At 38.8% G+C, this 24,320-nt stretch overlaps 1 protein-coding gene and 1 long non-coding RNA gene across 2 annotated transcripts; both read right to left on the reverse strand.

The window, feature by feature from the left end:
* Positions 1-1,170: 1,170 nt before the first annotated feature.
* On the reverse strand, positions 1,171-23,072 carry LOC124265459 (NXPE family member 4-like). The gene is made up of 4 exons (XM_046700252.1): positions 22,801-23,072; positions 4,192-4,836; positions 3,840-3,901; positions 1,171-2,543 (listed from the first exon to the last, which is right to left on the reverse strand). Exons 1-4 carry the CDS (start codon positions 22,890-22,892, stop codon positions 1,765-1,767), a joined length of 1,578 nt encoding a protein of 525 aa, XP_046556208.1. The 5' UTR covers positions 22,893-23,072; the 3' UTR covers positions 1,171-1,764.
* LOC124265465 lies at positions 17,103-17,852 on the reverse strand. The gene is made up of 3 exons (XR_006895460.1): positions 17,750-17,852; positions 17,487-17,628; positions 17,103-17,184 (listed from the first exon to the last, which is right to left on the reverse strand). It is a non-coding gene; the product is annotated as an uncharacterized LOC124265465 (long non-coding RNA).
* Positions 23,073-24,320: the final 1,248 nt, after the last annotated feature.

Raw genomic sequence — 24,320 nt, forward strand, 5'->3', positions numbered from 1 at the left:
AGAATACTTGTTTTGAATAGGATCCGGGTTTAACAATGAGTCTGGGACAATTGCACCCCACTAATCTTGATCTAGCTTGAGGAATAGATCAAAACATCACTTATATTCTTATGGCGAGTCACAGCTTACAAACTTACTGAAAAGCAAACAACCTTCTTTTAAGAACATATGCTGTTGGCCCGGATATCGCCATACTTGTGTGGATTTCAGGATTCTAAATTTCAGAAAGCTTTTCTGTCGAAACGCGAGAGAAATCGTAGAATGAACATTATTAATATGTTCAACTGAACAGGAAACATGATGTGTACACGCGTATAAATCGTGTAATAACATAACCTAACCTTCATAAAGCCTGAATGTATCCTGCATGGCGACCTGTTCATATTATGAATGAATATTGCTTTCCGATGTAAGCACACAGTAGGACTAAAAAGAATTTGTCCGTCTAAAGTTTAAATGAAAACCCTAAATTTACATTGGAATAACATTATCGGGATGGGTTCATGTAAGTCGAGGCTTGGATTATTTGTATGTTGATGGAAACATACTCATACTCATTTCTTGAAAACAATATGTGCAGTCATTACATCATTTAAGAAATGGTTCCAAATTTATTCAACGTGGTTCTACAAGCGTTGGAGAGCGTATCCAGAAGTTTCGCATTTTCAGTCATATCAAATCGTTATATCACTATACATGTACCGTCTATAATGCTCTCCAAAAACTTGAATTCTGGGTTAGATATTCAGCCCAAACAAAAGCCTTACTGATGTGATCCCAACAGGGCGTCCTCAGAGATTCACATAAAGTACAACGACTATAGATACAGTTTTTAAAACTTTATTCATTCCGTTATTTAAACCACAATAACCTTACTTGTATCCACATTAATTGTAAAAAAACCAGTACCACTAACTAAACCAGCTAAATAATCCCCCGAGAAAATCTCTTCTCCATCGTCTCTTTCGAATTTTATATAATGAATGTGCATACACTTTCACAGTTTCTAACATACTGTCAATGTCAGTGCATTGATCATGATGTCGTCCGCTTGAGGAACACGTGAGTCTTCGATTTAGAATTGGTCTTCAGTAACCCAAACTTGTCGTAAGAGGCGACTAACGGCATCGTGTGGTCAGGGTCACCGTATCCCAAGTGCGTAGATCGATGCTAATGCTGTTGATCACTGGATTATCTGGTCCAGACTCGATTATTTACAGATCGCCGCCACATAGCTGGACTATTGCTGAACGCGGTGTTAAACAACAAACACCAACAGTATGAAGACACATCAAAATCACGTTCTCTTGGCATTGACCAAGTCCTACAATGTACGTTGTTAGTAATCCAAGTGTGCACGTGGCAAGTGGTTGTTCTAATCGCCTATAGTCGTCTAATATGGCCTAATGCCAAAGTCTGTCTTTGCATCTAAAGGGACCCAATGCATATGGCTCATTCTAAGGGTTTCATTTTGCTCAAACGTAAACATCTATTTACCGAAGAAACTTTGGATTCAGACTGAGATGTTCCACATACAGAATCATTAGTTTGAATCATCTGTCTAAGAGTGCTATTCTACAGTGAAACATTCCCTTCAAAGCTAAGAATAATCCATGACTGACTAACTGCCACCATACTACCATGATACAATCATCATTACAAAGGTCCATGTAATATATACCCTGAAAAAAATCGGAACAATTGAGGAGAGACAACCTTCACGGTTACAATACAGACAACAAAGGATTAGTCCACATGACTCTTTCACTTTCTAAAGCACATAAGTGACATCATGGTGTGCACCATTTCTTTCACTGTGTCCTCTGCTGGGTGGAAATCCCGAGAAGTTTTAGCCATAGTCAAGTCCCAGAAATCTAGATAAACAATCTTGTGTTGCAGTGAAGCAAATGCCTCATGCCAAATGTTAGTGTACAGAAGACCCCAGTAGGATAACAAACCGTGCATAGGTCTGAAAAACGCATGTGGACCGCGAACTGCAAGTGTAACATTAGGAGCGCGTGCCAAGAGGTTCTTTGCTGATGGAACAAGTCTCTGAACATGTCGCCTGAACACATCCGGATGGACAAGCGTGAAATGAACGTACATATACAACACTACGATGTCCTTGGTTGTGTTCGGGAGACGGTCCATCATGACGTTCTGTCCCTGGTGTGTTGACCTGTCATAACGTCGAGCTCCATTATAGAACGGTAGTTCATGAGCGTGCCAGGAAATTGAAAAATTGTGTGTAACATCTGTGTCTGTAGTTGGTACATGCCCGTCCGTATGGGATGGAAAGTGTAAAATTGAATGAAGAGCACCTTTAAACTGACTACTGGTTGAATCCCCATGAAGCCAGAGCGTCCTTCCTTTCAAGCATCGTCTGTAGGCATCAGTGGTGCGGGGCAAAGTGTTAGTACACAACAGCGAATGCCATTTATTCTGGAGAAAGTAGCCATTTGGAGACGTACGTTGCCATGTCATTACCGTTGGTAACTTGTTGCAGGGAGTTCTAGGGGCCGGCAGTTCCATATCATTAGAAGCTGGTAAAGAAAAATGGTCTCAGGGTGAATTCAAATATGGATACATACATATATCTTCGTGCGTGTACTGTTGGTAATCAGAAGGATATACATACCCCAAAAGTGCCCCAGGACCTAATTACGCGTGGTGAAAATTGTTTGTCTGTAAGCAAGGTTGTGTGTAATGATGAGAAACAGATAGTAACAATTGTCGCATAGCCGCATACAAATCAGATCTTAGTTCTTGTTATCGGCAAACAATGACCAAAGCAATCGCTATTACTTTTCGCGAACTTTGACAGACCAATGAGAAGAAGTCCACAGTAGCCAGACTGAACGAACTTTCTCTATCAATACCGCACAAGTTCCACACTGACGACTTCCATTCCATACTTCACTTTGAGAGACATTTTGACAAAGTTTTCGATTCGAAATATGAAACCTGAACAAAGTAACATTTAGGAATGTATAGATGGCCGAATGTGTATAGCAGCACTTTCCCCGGTTTATGCAAAGGCTATACCATTGACATGTTGTTCAGGCAGATGATTAGACAATATTTATAATCTGAGGCACAGCCTGTAACTGTCGTTCGGAATAGCCAGTAATGACCCAGTTTAACGTTGTATGATTAGAAACAAGCTTGAAGGAGACGCTATGATTGGTCTTTTGATAAGTGAAATCAAGGTCAGACAACTGATTCAATTCTAATAATATCGTTTATCAAAGCAATATATGTGACCTTATTGTCTCTTTGACGCTAATCGTCCAGTGCAATCATCATTTTAACATCTCTTGTACTTTTGGCCTAGTGGTTAAAGCGTTAGCTTGTAATACTGAGGACACGTTTTCGATTCTAACCATGCACAACTCTCCAGTGTGTGACAGGCTGCATGCTTCCTGTCAACACTATGGGTGGACGATTTGTTAAGTGAGAAACAGTGTTGACAGGAAGGATGCAATCTATGGGTGGACGATTTGTCAAAGTGATACATTGCATCTTTACTGTCAACACTATGGGTGGATAATTTGCCCAGTGAGTGACAGATTGCATCCTTCCTGTCAACACTTTGGGAGGACGATTTGCTCAGTGAGTGACAGATTGCATCCTTCCTGTCAACACTATGGAAACACTATGGATGGTCGATTTGGCCAGTGAGTGACAGATTGCATCCTTCTTGTCAACACTATAGGTGGACGATTTGCCCAGTGAGTGACAGATTGCATCCTTACTGTCAACACTATGGGTGGACGATTTGTCCAGTGAGTGACAGGTTGCATCCTTCCTGTCAACACTACGGGCTTACACATACCTACCTCTTCTCACAGACACCTTCACTGAAGTCTGTAAAATATCGGGTTTTGGATCTATCACAGACCTGCAATTTAAACCAAGGACATTGAATAACTGAAATAAAGTTAAGTTGTGTAAAAGACAATCACATGTTTAACAAAATTTTATAGAATTATTAATGGTAGTACCTTTTCGAAAGTTACAAAAGATTATTCTCCTTCCTTTAACGATTTTTGGGTAATTTCGACCGTTTGTCATATTTGGTGTTTTGTGAAAACACAAAATGTCGTAGCCTTTGCACCTAACCAACACGCCATGTTATTAGAAAATCTGATCATCAGATACCCAACTATTTATTGTTTTAAAAATACATACAAACCAAGAATGTTCCTCTCTGTGTTATTAAGTGGAGCAGCAATTCTGTTTTCACTATATGAATGCGACCATCTATCACACGTTAACTGTTTGATTTTGGATTTCCTGCAGTAGTAACTGTATCCATTGTTCTCATTCGTGAAATTACACCATTCGTTCGTCTTTAAGGAATTTCCTTGGCTAATTGAGCACTTTGTTGAATCTTTGAGATTGTTTGCCCGAAATTCAGCAAAAATCGTCCAGAGACTGTAATGCTTTTGCAATATCATATAGTCAAGAACGATCTCCTCTCTTCTCGTAGCAATGAATGCCTTGATTGTTGCATTTCCTGGCCATACAGCTTTAAGCAGAGCAGTATAACTTCCATTATAGAGGTCCGCCACCCGACCGGAAACCGAAGCTGCTCTCTCTGGGTTCTCCATCCAAACTCTCAAGAAATCACCTCCCGTCATCTTGCGGTTACCAAGCATATCATACAGATCTATTTGCACTTCAACCTCATCTCCTAAATTGTAAACTTTGTGAGCGTGCTTTAGATATATGCGTGATTTGTTTGGATGAGCACACACCGAAGGCACAAAGATTGTTCCATAACGCATAACCTTCTCTGTGAGATATGTCACTCCTCTTTCGGGAAGGTAGACCCTGAAACCATACCAATTACGTACAAGTGGATCAGACATCGTGTAAAGCCGAGGATTAACATACCAGAAACATATGTTGTACATAAAACACATCAATTCCAGAGAATTAAAGGATCTTATTTACTGCCAAAGAAGGAACACATTTCACGAGTCAAACCTTTTGAAAAGCTTTACTTTTAACCTTGATTAACATATACTGAAAGGCAAAAGTTATTGTGACACTCAAACAACAACAGATTCAAAATTAAACTTTAAATGATGCAAATGCAATGTTATGAGATGGAAAGACAAGTGTTTAAAGTGACATATGCAAGTAAGCCACAACATAAGCGGATTCACAATCACATTCACATGTCTATGCCGAACATGCGCGTTGATACGGCCTGTCACCTTATGTGTCAACCTAGTCAGGGATCCTGACCACCTGATGCCTCTTACGACAAGTATGGGTTGCTAAAAATTCTAACCAGAATCTTTACGGGTGACAAACGTCGATGAAAGTCCTAGAGAAGATCATTCATTATTGGTAGAAGGATTTGGTGCTCCCACAGCATAGATGTCGCTCCAGATGCGTTCAGTAGGTGACAAATCAGGGCATCGTTCAGACCAGGGTAACACATTGCTCTGATTACGATATTGCTGTACAACTCGTGCAAATTGTGTTCTGGCGTTATCATCCCAGGGCGCAAAAAACGGTAAAGCGGCCATTTGCAAAATCTTGTCTTGGGTTCTCACAGCATTCACGTTTCCCTCAATTGCAGCTATTGATGTCTTTGCTGCAGTTGCACCTCTCCATCTGTCATTTTCCCCCGAGGCGTGGCATGATGCAGTTGTGAACTGATGTACAGAGGTGTTTGTATTACTGCTGCACCTATCATTGACTAGATATGATAAGCGTGATGTTGTCTCGCCTTCTTCTGTGAACATTCCTGGCCAATTGCATTTTCCCGAACATGTTCTGCTTTTTGCAGTTTTCGTGCAATTAGAACACCAACAACTGCTTGGTAGCGTTTCGTTGACCATTTTAACACGCTTTGTGTAAATAAAATAAATTCACAAGATAACCTATAAAAACATTACATATCCCAATGTGTTGCCATACAAGACATTAATGGCTAGCCTGTCCGTTGTCAACGAGGGTGATGGAGACGCCATTGATCCGCCACTACTGACTAAGTTCTGTCTAGGAGAAGAGGTTCTAGGTTTCCCGAAGCATACGGACATTATCGAGGCTTTGCGAATGATCACTTTTGAAACAACGTCACTGATTGCACAACTAAATCCAATTGCAAACAATCACGAATCCTGATCACTCTCACCATGTAAGGGCCGTATTAGATCAGAGGTACGTGGGAAGATATGACTTGAGTGACCGCTGTACAGCGAGAATGTTTAACTGTAACTGTAGATGTTGCAGACAAAACATTGTTTTCTGAATGTAAACATCAAGTCTTCTAATGTCTTTTTTAACAGTAAGGAATTCCCGCCATAAGTCAACTGTCAATTCATTGATCATATATGTATTTTCCGTGACCTGAACCCTGGAGGTGTTATATATAGAGAGAACGCCTTCATCAACATGAGATAAAGCTTTCTTACATAATTGGTTTAACTTTTTTATGTTATTACTTCCAGGTCATCTGCCCAGACTGTGCCAAATAGAAAACTTCATGCCTATGTTGAGACCGCCTTGATCTGCCCTTGCTTAAAGTCGGACAGTCTTTACACATTTCGTTTAGTTTTACCTTGTAGTCATTCGCGATAAAACATCACTGGTCAGTCTGCTGAATAACACAAAATCATATTTTTTGTTGAGTATGATTGCGATTTATTATACTATTCGTACCTCTTGAAACATTCTCGGTATCTGTCTCCTTTTTGTCAATAAGTCGTTGATAAGATTCTGGGTCAATGACAAACTTTACCAGCCAATGGGACCTCATTACTGAAATGTCCTCTGTTTTCCTGAATACTACATGTTCAATGCATCGAGTTAACAATGGTTAACCCCAGAAGAAAATGGATTTTCGTTGTTGTCATCAGTGTGTGAAACACCAACAACATAACAACCACCTTGTTTCCTCGTTCAGTTCATCCCATACCCAGGATGATTCATTACTACAGTAGGTTTCTGAATACCTCTAACACTCGTTGACCCGTGGAGATCCGGGGTAGAATAGGTCTTCAGCAACCCATCAGGTCAGGCTCGCTGACTTGGTTGACACATGTCATCGGGTTCCCAATTACGCAGATCGATGCTCATGCTGTTGATCACTTGATTGTCTTGTCCAGACTCGATTATTTACAGACCGCCGCCATATAGCTGGGATATTGCTGAGTGCGGCGTAAACCTTAGTGAATGAGTGAGTTAATATTTAACGTCACATCGGCAATATCGCAGCCATATCGTGACGATTACAATTTATACAATAAAAAGTGACATGAGAACATTTGACATTGAAATGGAATATATGTACGTTATAAAAACCTGTCGACGAAGGACAGTAAAACAACTAGAATATCACAAGTACAAATAAAACTAGTATGGAGAGTTGAAACTGATAGCACTATTTGGACAATACAATATAAAAACAAGCTATAGATCGCCAACACCAGAAGGTAGATCACCATACCAGGGACCATGGGGACTTACAGTGCCTTGGCTACCTGCATGGACCCTTGTTGGATTAACACCATCCCTTCAGCTGCTGGCGATTGTAAGAAATGTTAGCCAAAATTAAAATGACAAGAATGCTACGTTTAAAAATCCTGGCAAGTTTAAATTGACTTTGAACATTTTGGGGCTTACGTACCCTCTCAGGAGGACAATAATTTTACACTACTTCAACCCCCTTTGAGGGTACAGCCACTAACAATCTCAGTTACTAATCTAAACTACCAATAATAAAATATGTATCTATTTACAAATCAGTTAACAAGTTTAATTTTTTAAAAACGCAATGATTAAATGAGGACTTATATTACTAAAAAGATCCTTCATAGTTTGTGATTTGAAATAGATATCCCTTGTGATGGAATATTCAACACAGTCAAGCAGGACATGCTTGACCGTGATTCTTTCATCACAGGGGATACAAAACGGAGGATCCTCACCTTTTAATAGGTACTCATGAGTATATCTTGTGTGGCCAATACGACATCGTCGTATGATGACCTCTTCAAATCTGGACTGACAACCCAAGTAGGTGTAACCGATAGTTGGTTTTATTGCATGTAATTTATTGATACCTACTTGGATGTCCCACTTCTTTTGCATCAGATCACGGATATAAGATCTTATAGCAGCTTTGTAATCAGAGTATGGGATCAGAAGTGGTGTCACAGATTTGTTGAGTGCTGCCTTAGCAGCAAGATCGGCCATTGTGTTACCAGAAATGCCAACGTGGCTTGGTAACCAACAAAAGACGATGTCGCATTGGCCAGTAGCAAGCTCATTATACAATTCAATAATTTCTAATGAAAGTGGATTTTTACAAGAAAGATTTTTAATAGCTTGAAGACACGAAAGAGAATCGGAAAATATTATGTATTGTTTATATTTACGGTGTTTACTAATTTACTTAAGGGCTGTTAATATGGCGTTAGCTTCTGCTGTGAAAATAGAGCTGTGATTTGGTAGTCGAGAAGATATTGTTCTGGATCCAATGACAGTGGCATATGCCACCGCTCCACCATCCTTGGACCCATCTGTAAATAAGGATTTGTATGTATTATATTTATTTTTTAATTGATTATATTCTTGTTTATATTGTAATTCATTAGTTACAGATTTCTTAAACTTTGTCAGAGTTAGGTCAACTTCAGGCCTCACCAGTTGCCAAGGAGGAGAAGAAAGAAGACGGGAAGGAGATATATTTTCTAGCTCAATGCCGGCAGCAGAAATGAATTGTTTAATTCTCAAACCAAGAGGCAGTACAAGCGAAGGCTTTTTGTTGTACAGATCCTCATAAAGAGAATTAAAAACACAGTTAAATGCAGGATTTGACTTATTAGAATATAGTTTTGTTACATACGGCGTTGTGTAAGAGATGGCTCATCGGCCTCGACGTAGAGACTGTCAACTGGGGAAGTTCTAAATGATCCAAGACAAGGTCTGAGACCTTGGTGGTGAACAGAATCAAGTAGTTTAAGGTTGCTTTTGCAGGCTCCGCCATATACGATCGAGCCGTAATCAAGTTTAGATCGCACCAATGATCTACAGAAGTAAAGGAGGGTAGTTTGATCCCCTCCCCACTTTGAATTGGGGACACCTTTTAACAAATCGACTGCCTTCAGGCATTTAGCTTTAAGGGATTTAATATGTGGCAGGAATGTTAAATGGGAATTGAAAATTAGGCCCAAGAATTTGGCCTCCTTTACAACCTTGATGGGAGTGCCATTTAAAGATAGTTCTGGGTCCATATGAGGCTTATATTTACGGCGGAAATGTATTCAATTAGTTTTTGATTTAGAAAATTTAAAGCCGTTTTTAAGACACCATTTATTTATTTTGTTTAAACACAACTTCAGTTGCCGTTCAATAGTATGCATATTTTTACCACAACAAGAAATATTGAAATCATCCACAAATAATGATCCATCAATTGAATCATTTAAAACCTTTGATAAACTATTGATCTTGATGCTAAACAGTGTGACAGACAAAACACTGCCTTGTGGGACACCCTGATCCTGATTATAATGATCAGACAGGGTTGAACCCACTCGGACTTGAAAATGCCTGTCTTTTAAAAACTGTGATATAAAAAGAGGCAAACGGCCTCTCAAACCAAAATCATGTAAATCCTTCAAAATGCCATGCTTCCAGGTCGTATCATAAGCTTTCTCAAGATCAAAGAATATTGATACAGCATGTTGTTTATTTACTATAGCATTTTTAACAAAGGACTCTAAACGTACGAAATGATAAATGGTACTACGATTTTTCCTGAAACCACATTGAATATTTGTTATAAGGTTATTGGTTTCAAGATACCAAGTTCGACTATTATTCACCATACGTTCCATGGTTTTACGGACACAGCTAGTTAGAGATATCGGTCTGTAATTCGACGGATCTGTATGATCCCTGCCAGGTTTTGGTATTGGGACTACAATGGCATTACGCCACGAAGGAGGAAAGTCTCCAGACGTCCATATTTGGTCAAATATATCTAAAAGTGTCATCAAACATGGTTCAGGTAAGTGTTTCAGTAGCTGGTAATGTATATTATCATCACCCGCTGCAGTGTCATGAGCTTGCTCTAGAGCAGTATGTAGCTCATGTAATGAAAACACTTCGTTATAATCTTCACCGTTATTTGATTCGAAATTAACTTTTGTCTTTTCCTGTTGTTTCTGATATCTCTGAAACCCAGGGACATATTTTGCCGATGATGAATTTTTGGCAAGAGTTTCGCCAATTTTATTTGCAATTTTAGTAATTAAATTATCATTAAATTAGCAGATTTTGAACCTTTGCCTTTAATTCTTTGAACCATGTTCCATACCTTAGACATTGGCGTGCGTGAATTTATTTTTGAGACATAATTTCTCCAAGATTGTCGTTTGTTTTGTTTAAAGGTACGACGCGCCTTTGCATTGAGTATTTTAAATTTATTTAAGTTCTGGACAGTTGGATGATGGCGGAAATAACGCTCGGCCTCATTCCTCGCTTTTCTGGCTTGTCTACAATCTGTATTAAACCATGGTTTTCGTTCATGTGGAGTCGTAGAGGACTTTGGTATACACTCATCAGCTATTTCACTTAAAACGTCAGCAAAAGTTTGAATGGGATCATTTATATCACTGAAACATTCGGGTCGCAGTTTCGATTTACATAAAGTTTGATATAAAGACCAGTTAGCCTTCGAAAAGTTCCATCTTGTATACGATGGAGAATCAGATGGAGTTATTTCTGAAAGGATAGTTGGGAAGTGGTCACTTCCACAAAGGTCTTTATGAACAGACCAATCAAATTCATTCAGGAGGTTAGAATCTGCAAGAGACAAATCCAGCGAAGAATAAGTGCCAGTTGCAGGATGCAGATAGGTGCTTGAATCATCATTAATCATGCACAGGTCATTATTGGAAATGAAATCTTCAATTATTTTGCCTTTAGTATTAGTGTTAGTACTGCCCCAGAGTGGGTTGTGACCGTTTAGGTCACCCATAATAACACATGGCTTTGGGAGTTGATCATAGAGTGATTGAAGATCAATCAGCTGAAGGTTCGATGAAGGCGGAATATACAGAGAGCATAACGTAAATGCTACACCCAGATTAAGTCGCACTGCAACAGCTTGGAGATTAGTGTTAAGTGTAACAGGGCTGTGAATAACATCCTGTCGTATAAGAATAGTAGAACCTCGAGTGGCTCTATCACTTGGAAGGGAAAAATAGTGATACGTTTCAAACTGACGTAAGTTAAAATTATCTGTCTGTTTCAGATACGTCTCTTGCAGACAGAACGCTGATGGTGTTAAATCCTGGATTAATAGCTGTATTTCATTAAAATTTGTCCGGAGTCCTCTACAGTTCCACTGCACGATATTGTTAGATAGACCTATCTTTTAGGCGGATTAATTGGGGATCTACCCCGCACCGTTTTCGAGGGCGACAAGCTATGTGCCCTAGAATGGACGTTTTCGGACACGTCCATGTCCTCAAGTGATCCGTAGTTGTTATATAATTTGACTTTATCATCGGAACCTTTTGGGGCTCTGCCATTTTGTTTTTTCAAAGAATCTTGCTTCGGTTTGCCTTTGCTTTTGACGATTGGTTGAACGTTACTGGTAGACTGAGACATTTGAGACGCCTGAGAAGATGTATCACGATCATAAGTTGCTTCTGAGTGGGTTTGGGGCGTGCGAGGAAGTGGTTCCACAGTTTGTGTAGACATACATGATTCCTAAGTATGTGTAGAACGCACGGGTGTGACAATTTCTGGCTTGTTCGTTTTGACCCAAGTCAAATCAGTTTGGCAGGTTACCGACGATGTGGATACTGCCGATGTACATGTATTTACCTTTGGCCTGATTTCAGAGGGTGTCTTAGTGACAGATGCATACGTATCATTTGGCAATGTAGATTCAACCAGTTTTTTGCATCAGCAAAGCTAATGTTTTGTGTGAATTTAATTCTGTTAATGTCCATTTTTTCCCCACATTTTGCAGTCTTTTGAAAAAGAAGAATGGCTACCTGAACAGTTTGTGCACTTTTTAAAGTCACTGTCACAGTCTTCCGTGACATGAGTCGTCTCGCTACAATTTCCACATTTTACTGGCTTTGTGCAAGTGTTTGCGCCATGACCATATTTTTGGCATCTATAACACCTTAACGTATTTGGAATATAGATATCTACTGCAATATTACAATATCCTGCCTTTATTGACTGAGGGGGATTCGGGGATACAGATAGGTGTTAGTTGGAATAGTCTCATTGTTTTTGCGGGTAGTGAACCTTTTGACATAGGTAACTCCATGGTCTTTCATTTCGGACACAATATCCAGTTCCGTCATGTCAGTCAACAAGCGTTCCCTGTCTCTGATTATGCCTTTGCTGGTATTCAGTGTTCTGTGTGCAGACACTGAGACAGGGACGCCCACAAATGATTCAATTGACATTAGGTTTGATGCTTGTTGCCTTTTGCTACATTAAATTAGCAATGCACCTGAACGTAAACGTTTAATGTTTTTGACGTCTCCCACAATGCCATGTATACTCTTTGATACAGCAAATGGGTTTAATTTCCAGCACCAGGAAACGTGGTCAGTAATCAGTTTGGTTTTTTTGAGGGGGTTTGGTACTCCATGGTTGTTTATATAATGGTTCATCATCCGAGCTCCCCACCCGCCACGGAGTGTCATAAAGACATTGCTAAGAACTAGTGGATCTCCGACTTGCAGCACCAGGGATACCCGGATGATATACTCCAGCAGAAGAATTAAAGAATTAATTAATCTACCAGATTGGCCCATGAGCCACCGCCTTCTGGGTATATGACTCTAGGCAAATTACAAAATTAATGAAGATGCACTTGAAATTCAAGTGATAGATAATTTGGCCAAGACTTTTATCAAAACAAGTTAAAAAGTTGAAGTATTTTGTGAAATACAATAATACTCAGGGCTTGGCATGACCAGCCGATTGGTTGAACCGGGCCAATTCAACCACCCGTCTAGGTGAAGTAAGGGGCGAAGTGGTGTGTTGGGCAAAGGAACGCTGTACCCTGAACCAGTGCCCTCAACCACCAGACTCCCGTCCTCCACCGACACAGGGGCGTAACCCACGGCCAACAGGTTGGTGGACCAAACATACCCCCGGGTCCACAACGGGGGGTCGAAGAGCGCTTAGCGTTACCCAGCACCCACCACGATGAGGTGGCTTTTTTCACGGGTGCCCGTAAACCTTAACTCACTCACTCACTCACTCTAACACTCGTTAGGTCTCTGCGTTGTCGTCTTCCTTACTATCCGTTTTCACGTCTAGCTTAGTTTTTGGCTGTCAAAATCATTGACCTCCATCATTACTCTGTACATGTCTTCCAGTTTATCACTATGTTCTTCACTGCTGAGGTCCCTCTTACTTATATAGGATTTGTATAGGATTGGCGGGGACGGCTCTTTGTCCAATATTTCAACTTAGCTTTCTAAACAAAGTCATGCATTGTGTAAACAACTCTTCATAATCTTAAATTCCCTACCTGGGATACAATATTAGAGCCATGTAAATAGATTTCAGTGAGTTAGTGAGTATGGTTTTATGCCGCTTTTAGCAATATTCCAGCAATACCACGGCGGGGTACTCCAGAAATGGGCTTCACACAGTGTGCCCATGTGGGGAATCGAACCTGGGTTTTCAGCGTGACGAGCAAACGCTTTAACGATTAGGCTATCCCACCGCCCCCTAAATAGATTTCAGATTGCGAAAGTAAAAAGGGGACATTTGTTCCACTACTGGTAGTACGGAAGCCATTTACATTGAAGCTTGCTTTGTCGCCGAGGATGACAGGATGTGTTATCTTAATTTCAACATGCTTTGCAGCCTCCTCTGCTTTGACCTCATTAAATGTCCTAGCCAACGTGGAAACGTGTGTTGTTGCTGTAAGGCTACCCTATGCCGTGCCTAAATTAGCCTATAATATCTATTGGAAACACAACACCCCTATTGTATAGTAAAAATACGTAGAGATTTGGAAAAGTCGCTTATATTGAAGGGAACTCCAACCAATGCTTGATTCTAATATAGATCTATCATTACTCTGTTCATATTTTTACTGTTTTCTGTGCCATTATCTGTGACGATTTGCAATGGACAGTCAAATCTGGGAATGATATTTTCAGTTAGAAGGTGCACTTTATTTTCTGCACTTTTGTCAGGCACTGCAAACACCTCTCGCCATTGATCAAATATAATGAACTATGAAACTGATGATAAATCTGTTTCATGATAGAGATCTGAGATAGACTTCATACAAGTCTAATCCTACTTTTGCAAACGTGTATGAGGGAATTTCTGTTTCTTGAATTGACGTTTTCTGTTTCCTTATTACTTTTTGTTGAAAGGGAAAACAATTATTTCTGTGCTCATACAGATGTTTATATATCTTAAAATAACTAACAGTACTTTTACTTGATAGAATCCCAAGTCTTAGCTTGTCTGTGCCCATTGTCTATTGTCGTCATGGTATTGCTTAATGACAAAACTCTGTAGTTGTTTTGGTATCCACAGTTGGCATTGTGATCAGATAAAAAATACACTATATCGTCCATGATATTCACCCCCCAACCCCAGTTCAGTTCTACACAGACCTCTTACTTGCTCAGGCACCATGTCTATCCAGACATACCTTCGTTTATTTGAACAGGGGATTCCTGCTGTGCATCTAGGAAATGTCTTTAGGGCAAATCTATTTGAAGTCAAGGCATTGGTCTGGGACTTGTTCTCGTTGATTTCCACATCGTCTTCTGTCTTTGGTAAATGTTTGTCAGGGTACGCAATACCTGAATGGCATATGATCACTGAATCGCATATATGTTGTTAATTGCGCAGATCGATGCTCATGCTGTTGATCACTGGATAATCTGTCCAGATTATTTACAGTCGGCTGCTATATAGCTGGAATATTGCTGAGTGCGGTGTAAAACTAAACTCACTCACTCATATATGTTGTTATGTCAAATTATACCCTCTTCCTTGTCCTTTTATAATACAACATAAGCTTTATATAATGTTTATACCTAAATCCTTAAACAAAGAAGTGACTGAGTAAATATGATTTTACATAAACCAACGACAAGCTGCTGCTCCATTGCAGTGTTAGTAGTCAGGTCGAGGCCTCTGTATGCCACCTCCGCCAGTGCCAGTAGCCTTTCTGAAAATATACTCATGCCAATAATGGATGTCACCCTATCTCTCCAATTAAAAAAATTGAAGGGGGTGACAACCATTATTGGCATGAGTATACTTGTACACTTCCATCAGATTACATGATTATTGCGGGTGAGTTAAGTCAGCAGACTGTAAAACAATTTCTTGGTTTATAATGGGCCAGGTACTGCCGGGGTTGTCCTGTAAATATCTTTTTTAAGAAATCACTTACAGTACCACGGCTGCTTTAAAGCAGAAACAAGAAACGTGAGACTAAAATACCCCCAGGGAGGTGAAATCTAAGCAGAGTGTTTAAAGGATTTTTAAAAAGGTCACTTCACATTGTCTATTTTCGCTCTTAATGAATCCCTGGGTATATATAATATTCACAAAATACAGTTAAAAAGGGTAATATTTCATTATACAGCTTGTATTAGGAATCTAAAACGCACCTCCCTCGATAACATTTTGCGATTACGCAAGATAATGAGGTAGCTGGTCACGTGGTCGCGTGACGTCATACCCGAGAGTCGCTACATCAACACACGGAAAATACAGTGGTACAGAGCCTGTTCGCTTACTGAGGTCTGCTTCTAGTTTAGCAAATAAATCAATCCACGAAGTCAAACCTGGATTTGGATGGCATACTAGATACAGATAATATCACATACATGCAACATTTTCAATTTGAAAGTATATCTAGCGTCAAGACCGAGAGGAATATTAACGACGATTCCACCAGTTGACAACATACAGCCGTGGGACGATCCCGACTATGACTATGTTTTGAATAGACCTACTGCAGACTGCTATGCAAGCCACTTGCCTATCACATGTTCATGGAAAACTGATTAGATATTGAATTATTTTTTCCGCGGTCACGGTAACATTTGCAGTCATGATAACGGCAATGATCAATGTGTTGAGCCTGTCTTCCGGTATACATCAGTATGGGAAGGTAAACACTGAAATAGTTACGTTCGAGGTTCATGATTTTATGAAGATTATTAAGTAACTTTCCGCTTTATTTCATAAAATGCGTCTTCTGCTAAATTTGTCCGTAAAGGTTTAAGTATGGTGATGAAATACGTACCGTTACGGAAGTCGATAAGTTCGATCTCACTACTGTATACAGTACAGAAGTACCCTAAATTCGTTAGTATATGTTTTCGGAGAAGTCGGTGTATCGTCTCTGATATGGTGCATCAAACATCAGTTTTATTACATTTTCGATTTCCATTTACGTGTAAAGCATCAGTTATTTGTCGTGATACTTAGTCATATAAATCTGCAAAATATACATAAAATGATAAAGACCTGTAACTTCCTTAACAGCTGATAATAGATGTAATAAATATATACAGATGAAAAAAATAGAACTGAAAAATCTTTATCTATCTCTTTAACTGTCAGCTAGTGAAAAAGAAAATTCTTCATTGTGTTCTAGTAGTAATGCGTAAAGTGTGATCAGTCCCAAAGAAAGACGATCGATCAAACCAAGAAACCAGCACACAAAAATTAAAGCAAATAATTTATTTGCATACAAACTTTTTATGACAAATTAATGAATACAGTGTGTACACCAACATCATGAAGGCAAAGACTTGCGTGTTAATTATAATTAACTGGATGGACTTGTAAAAAACCTAAGAAAACAAGATTGATCTCCAATAACACCATGTGACACAGTGGTGACTGCAATCTGGAAACATTTACCATCTGAACAAGTCCCAGGATTCAAACAGACGAATACAATAGACCTTAAGACATCAGGCACAACTGGTTTCAGTTCACAACCTAGACACATAACATGATTTCATTTTATATCTTAATGTCAGAGAATTCACCAGTTCCTGTTTACTAGTTATAATGAAAGTGTCTGGCAGAATATCCATAGGATGTTGTGTCTTGCAAGGCTGTAGGAAGGAAATATGTTTCTTCTCTCGAGAATGGCCCTGAGTAGGAATTCCACAAACTCTGTGAATAAGTTTTACATTGAATTAGAGACATTTTATAACACAATATCAGCCTATTTTGTTTTGGCAACCATAATAATAATTTTCATTGAAATCTGCACTAAAAAAGTAAGTACTTTTGTCTTAACAAATGCTTAGAGGGAAAATAGATATGATGATTAAAAAACCAGTGTCTTTGCAAACAAGACTTAGTGTTGACTGATTACTTACGGAAAAACATGCAGTAATAGGAACAGTGTGTTTTTTTCAAACTGGAGTGCACCAGTTCAACAAAAGATTATTGATTGTCTGAATTATATTTACCATGTGTTGGTTTCTTGTTCACTGGCTTGGCCTCTTGGTTTAGGCTTAGGGGTAGCTGATTGCCCTGGTGGGTTCTCCAGTTTTGGTCACTTCTAGGGTATTTAGGTCGTTTTCATTGATGTGAAATGCTGCCATGTACATCCTAAAAATAGCATTAAAGTAGCATTTTTACATTTGCCAAAAACAAAACCCACAAAGAAATACATTATCTGAATGAACATATTTCCCTGATTTCCCATTTTTGAAAGTAGGTTAAAAGTTACCTATATATACAGCTGCCATGATGTTTTTACAAGGGGTCCATAGATACCTAAGTTTTATGCCAGTGCAGAGCAGTCATTTTCATTTTATTTATTGTACATTGCCTTAAAGAGAGAAAGAGTGAGAGTCAACATTTTAATCATGTCACAAACACACGCGCGCGCGCACACACACACACACAATTCACATACCATTTTAACATGGTAGGGGACCAGTCCCTGGTGGATAATTATCTGATATGACTTATTTTTTATTATGTTTTAATAATTATGTGCTCTCTCTCACCACCGCACTCATATGTTGCAAGTTCTCATTTGTCCATGCCCACCCCCATCCCAATCCCTCCACACACACTCACACCACAAAACACCCAACATTCCGTCTCGGGAAATAGATGACTTGGCCCTACTGGGTAACAGTAACAGTGGCTGTGAAAATATATCTCTGATCGAAAATAGGACATGAGCGCAAATTATGACGTACTTTTCCATCAACTATTTCTTTATACAGCTAGCTAGTACTGGAGTGTTTATGTTGCTCCAAAACAACTACATCTTAAAACTCACCTGCAACCAACGTCGCGTCCGGAATGCAACTCTCTCGGTCTCAGTCCCAAGTTGACATTTCGGCCTCTGTGTTTGTTTGGAATGTCGAAAGGAATGCCCGATGTATAGCATCCTTATAAAGTTCAAGCTTTGCCTATTCGTATCCATATTTCGCCAGAGGTTAGGTCTCTTTCATAGCACTTCTTTGAAAAGTGTAACGAACATAGATGACCGTGCGTGGTGGGGTTTACAAAATCCGCACGATGACAGTAAACAATCTCTGACCTTCCTCTTGTCAAATAGAATTTCTCAGGAAATGTACATCCGTGTTGTTTACGCATTTGGATAATCATCAAAACTCGAAGTGCAGTTGTCAGTTTCCAATACATAATCACAACAACGCTTCATTCAAAATATTGCGCTTCGTGTCACTTTCAACTCGATGGCGTATACACTACTGAAATGTCAACACACTGAGCGGACTCTCGGGTATGACGTCACACCCACAGACGGCAGACCGCTAAACCATAAAAATATGCATACGAGTGGGCGGGGCTAAAGTGGTTTTAGTTTTGGTGCATATTTATAATTTTTACGACTAGTTTTCGTAAATGGATGGTGCAGATGTGGTATATATTCATGTTTGAATGGCATTATGTAATAAAAATGCATAGTGTTTAACCCTTTTAAAAATCCTTTAATAGCACACATTATATATTACACTTGCATACCCCACTTGTAATATGTAGTTATCTGTTCACTATGATATAATGTGTCACTCCTGTATTAATAGATTCAGTTTATATTGACTGCAGATTTGGCTTTATGTTATTTGTCATTTAATTTCCCAGACACGTGTGACAGTGTGTCAATTCTGACTACTGGTAGGCCTGATTTGGCACTTGTGCATGACTATATGACAGTCACATTAACCTTACCTGGGTACTATTATTACTACATAAGTATGTCGTGGTAGTATATATTATGAAATGGGAGAATACATTGATTGAATAAATGATTTCTATTAACAGAGGCCAATACTTACAATGTTGGTGTCCGATGAAGGACAAACTATGTGATTAATTTATATGATTATGTGATATTTCATGTCACCAAATTAAAATTAGAACCATACTATATGGTTAATTTTATATCTTGCATCATAAGCTACCTTTTGATATGCTATATGCTACATGACTCTGTTTTGATAAGTTTATGAAAATATTTTTGTCTCGAAATGGTGTCACAAGCAATTTTGAGTGAGTGAGTGAGATAATATTTATCGTCAGATAGGCAATATTTCATCCATATCGTGACGAGAACAGTTTATAATTATATTATAGATCAATAAAGTAGGACATTAAAAAATTGTTGACGAAGAACAGTTAAACAACTAGTGTATCACAGATAACCATTTAAAACTAGCAATGAAATCTAAAATATTGGAACTATAAATGACAATACAATATAAAAACAGGCAAAAGATTGCCAACAACTGAAGGTAGATCACCATACTAGGGACCATGGGGACTTACAGTAAATTTGCTTCCTGCATGGGCCCTAGCTGGATTTACATCATCCCCTCAGCTGTTAGCAATTTAGATATATCTAGCCATACATTAAAATTACACATATTCTACGATTAAACAAGAAAAAATTGTGTCCAGGGACAGGGATGCCCCCGCTGACATTCATAAGACATATAAAGATCAATAATTGAACAAAATTCACGAACAAGTTCAATAAACATCTATGCAACTATGACATGCACACCTTTCGAGTCTCAATGAAACACATGTATAAGCTTAATCAATTCTGTTGAGCAGTTTTTGTGGAGAAGTGGATAGACTTAATCCCCTATTTCACTATCATCAGAGAGAAATTCAGGAAAATTTATCTAAGTTCAAAATTCTCTAAACATACAAAAAATTATAAAATACGAAAACAAAATATGAGATGCACACCTTTAGAGTCTCTATAAAAGACATATGTAAGCTAAATGAGTTTTGTGAAGTGGTTTTTGAGGAGAAATGGATAAAGTACACCCCCTGTTGTATGGGACGAACTGGATGAATAGAGCCAATTCAAGTTCAAACATCTGTAGAAGTGACAAAATTAAGAAATTGGATGAACAAGGTATGAGACGCACACCTTTAGAGTCCCAATGAAACACAACATAGAAGGCCAAATCTGTTGAGCAGCTTTTGTGGAGAAGTTGATAGACTTCATCCCCTATAACACTATATTCAGAGAGAAATTCAACAAAATTTATGCAAGTTTAAACGGCATTAAAATTTGAAAAATAAATAAAATACAAAATCAAAATATGAGATGCACACCTTTAGAGTCCCTATAAAGCACATGTGTAATCTAAATGAATTCCATGAAGTAGTTTTTGAGGAGAAGTGGATAACGTACACCCCCTGTTGGATGGAACGAACAGACTGAATAGAACAAAATTCAAGTAAGTTCAAACATCTGTAAAAGTGACAAAATTAAGAAATTGGATGAACAATGTATGAGATGCACACCATTAGAGTTCCAATGAAACACACGTAGAAGCTCAATCAATTCTGTTGAGCAGCTTTTGTGGAGAAGTGGATAGACTTCACCCCCTACAACACTATATTCAGAGAGAAATTCAACAAAATTTATCTAAGTTCAAATGGCATTAAAATTGGAAAAATAAATAAAATACAAAATCAAAATTTGAGATGCACACCCTTAGAGTCCCTATAAAGCACATGTGTAATCTACATGAATTCCATAAAGTAGTTTTTGAGGAGAAGTGGATAACGTACACCCCTGTTGGATGGAACGAACACTGGCTGAATAGAACGAGATTCAACTAAGTAACATCTGTAAAAGTGACATAATTAAGAAATTGCATACAAAATTATGAAATGCACACCTTTAGAGTCCCTACAAAAGACATGTAGAAGTTCATTTAATTCTGTTGAGCAGTTTTTGTGGAGAAGTGGATAGACTTCATCCCCTATTACACTATCATCATAGAGAAATTCAGCAAAATGAATGAGTTCAAATGTCTCTAAACTTACAAAAAAAACCACAATAAAATATTTAAATAAAATATGAGATGCACACCATTAGAGTCCCAAGAAAGCCCATGTATAAGTTCATTGAATTCCACAGAGCAGTTATGGTGGAGAAGTGGATAGAATGCATTCCCTGTTTCGGACGGACGGACACCGAGGGTAACCCTATATGCCCCTGCCATAAATGGCGGGGGCATAAAAACGGAAAGTTGAAATTTACTTTGAATGTTTTGGGACTTACGTACCCTCTCAGGAGGACAATAATTTTACAGTACTTTAACCCCCCTCGAGGATACAGCCACTAACAATCTGTGTTACTAATTCAAACTTCCAATCATAAAATATTTAGCTATTTACAAATCTGTTAAATTTAATTCTTTTAAAAATGAAATAATTAAATGAGGACTTATATTAGTTAAAAGATCCTTCATAGTTCGGGATTTGAAATAGATATCCCTTGTGATGGAGTACTCAACACACTTGACCGTGATTCTTTCATCACAAGGGACACAAAATGGAGGATCCTCACCTTTTAATAGGTACTCATGCGTATATCTTGTGTGGCCAATACGACATCGTCGTATGATGACCTCTTCAAATCTGGACTGACAGCCCAAGTAGGTGTAACCGATAGTTGGTTTTATTGCATGTAATTTATTGATACCTACTTGGGCGTCCCACTTCTTTTGCATCAGATCACGGATGTAAGTTCTAATGCAAGCTTTGTAATCAGAGTATGGGATCAGAAGTGGTGTCACAGATTTGTTGAGTGCTGCCTTAGCAGCAAGATCGGCCATTGTGTTCCCAGAAATGCCAACGTGGCTGGGCAACCAACAGAAGACGATGTCGCATTGGCCAGTAGCAAGATCATTATACAACTTGATCATTTCAATTAAATGTGGATGTTTGAAAGATAGATTTTTAATAGCCTGAAGGCAAGAAAGAGAGTCAGAAAAGAGTACATATTGTTTATGTTTAGGATGTCTTTGTATGTATTTAAGAGCTGTTAAGATGGCGTTTGCTTCTGCTGTAAATGTAGAGCTGTTATCCGGTATTCGAGAAGATATTGTTCTGGATCCAATGACAGTGGCACATGCCACTGCGCCACCGTCCTTGGACCCATCTGTAAATAAGGATTTATATGTATTATATTTAGTTTTTAATTGATTATACTCTTGTTTATATTGTAATTCATTAGTTTCTGATTTTTTAAACTTTGTCAGAGTTTCTTCACGGGTGCCACACAAGCAATTTTGGTAACTCATATTCAATCACCCCACAATGACACTTACAGCAAACAGAAAAAATGGAACCGGTTTCGCTGACCAGTGATGAAAACAATAAAGTTGGAGGGAACGGTGTCGTCACTAGACCGTGTCCGAGTTGTTTCTATGACCCGGTGGCACCTAAGGTGATGATATGGTCGAACTTTATACATACAATAATACTTACTGTGATAGGTTGAGTGTATTCCAGTTCAAATGTAGATACACAAAAAGTATAACCACACTGAGACAGGGAATGGCAAAATATCGTTTCTTCATAGCAGATTGTTGGTTTCGAATGACAAAACAACTGGTATCGTCTCTACTTGATTGCGGCTTTGGACCACATACTGACAGGCAATCGATGTGACCACAGTTATGAATTGTAATGTCGTGTTTTGGCGAATGTTCACAGCGTTCAACCTGAACTAAACATGTGTTCTCAGAAAATGTACCTTGGTCTGAGCAAATCTATTCTGCACAGTCACAAAATGATTTTTGATTCTTTCCATTCTGCCCATGTTGGGGCGTACTGGTACCCTGTGGTTAAAGCGTTTGGTCAAGTGCTAAAGACATCGGTTATGAATGGGCAACAGGTCGCCAACAACGTTAACCGAACATAGATCACCGCACTTTGGACCATTAGGACTTACAGAACTTTTCTACCTGCGTGAACACTACCTGGATTTACATCTTCCCTTCAGCCATGATTTAGAATAAGTGTACTTCGATAAACTGGTAGATATATAATACCTTGAATGTCATGATGGACTGATACCCTCACAGGTGGGGTCAATACTTGAGCGGTACTTCAGCCCCTATCGCAAGGACACTCATTTAATAATCATATCCTAATGATTTATAAACTATCTAATTACACACATCCCAGTTTATCAATGAATACAATTTCCTTTAAAGTAAATAATTAAACTAGAACTAGTACTATTAAATCATCTTTCATAGTTGATGATTTGAAATTTCGCCCCTTGTGATAGATGAGTATATCCGTGATGGCCCGTACGGCCATGGCCTCTTCAAATATTGACTGAAAGGCCAAGTAGGTAAAATTAATATTAGGTGTTATTGCATGTAATCAATTGATACCTACTTGGGTATGCCGGTTATTAGTTGTTACATCAGAATGCAAAAGAAGAGGCTCACCCAAGTAGGTATGAAAAACACTACATGCAACATAACCAAATGTGGTTACAACACGGGTCATCTTAAGCTGTAAGCTGAAGACAAAGTATTTTTTCCTAACAACGCGGTAAACGCTAAGCTTCTATGACATTTTACCCTTAACCCTCATCCCCCTAACTGGGTTCTCACAGGCCCAGGAGATGCTTTCAAAAAATCCAGCTCTTTCCCAGTTACACATTTTTTGGTGAAATTCTAGGTATTCCTCGAACAACATCTCAGCTACCTGTACACTTTTTATTTTCATTTCAACAGCTGTACAAAACAAGTTACTGAACACTGTTGGAAATGTCCCCGTTATTACTGAACATGGGCCTCAGAGGCCCAGTCACCCCTCTTTTTTCTAGGTTTTGCTATACATATTATTGAACTGGCCACTGAGTGGTAAGCAGTCAGATATTTTCTTCTTTGAGTGGCATTCTAGAAGTTGGGAAGTACATAATAGAACAAACTTTATGGATAACAACTTCTTTTTATTCGTGAGTGCGACGTTTCGATACAGATTTGTGT

The sequence above is a fragment of the Haliotis rubra genome, unplaced genomic scaffold (genome assembly GCF_003918875.1).
Source record: "Haliotis rubra isolate DU_JTF1 unplaced genomic scaffold, ASM391887v1 Scf98, whole genome shotgun sequence".
Taxonomy (NCBI): Eukaryota; Metazoa; Mollusca; class Gastropoda; order Lepetellida; family Haliotidae; genus Haliotis; species Haliotis rubra.

Coding starts and splice junctions, on each gene's coding strand:
- LOC124265459 (XM_046700252.1), bottom strand. CDS start 22,892: ATGAAGAAACGATATTTTGCCATTCCCTGTCTCAGTGTGGTTATACTT. Junction 4,837..22,800: donor AATACACTCAACCTATCACA/GTAAGTATTATT, acceptor GTATGGTTTCAG/GGTCTACCTTCCCGAAAGAG. Junction 2,544..3,839: donor GAAGGTGTCTGTGAGAAGAG/GTAGGTATGTGT, acceptor TTTCTTTACCAG/CTTCTAATGATATGGAACTG.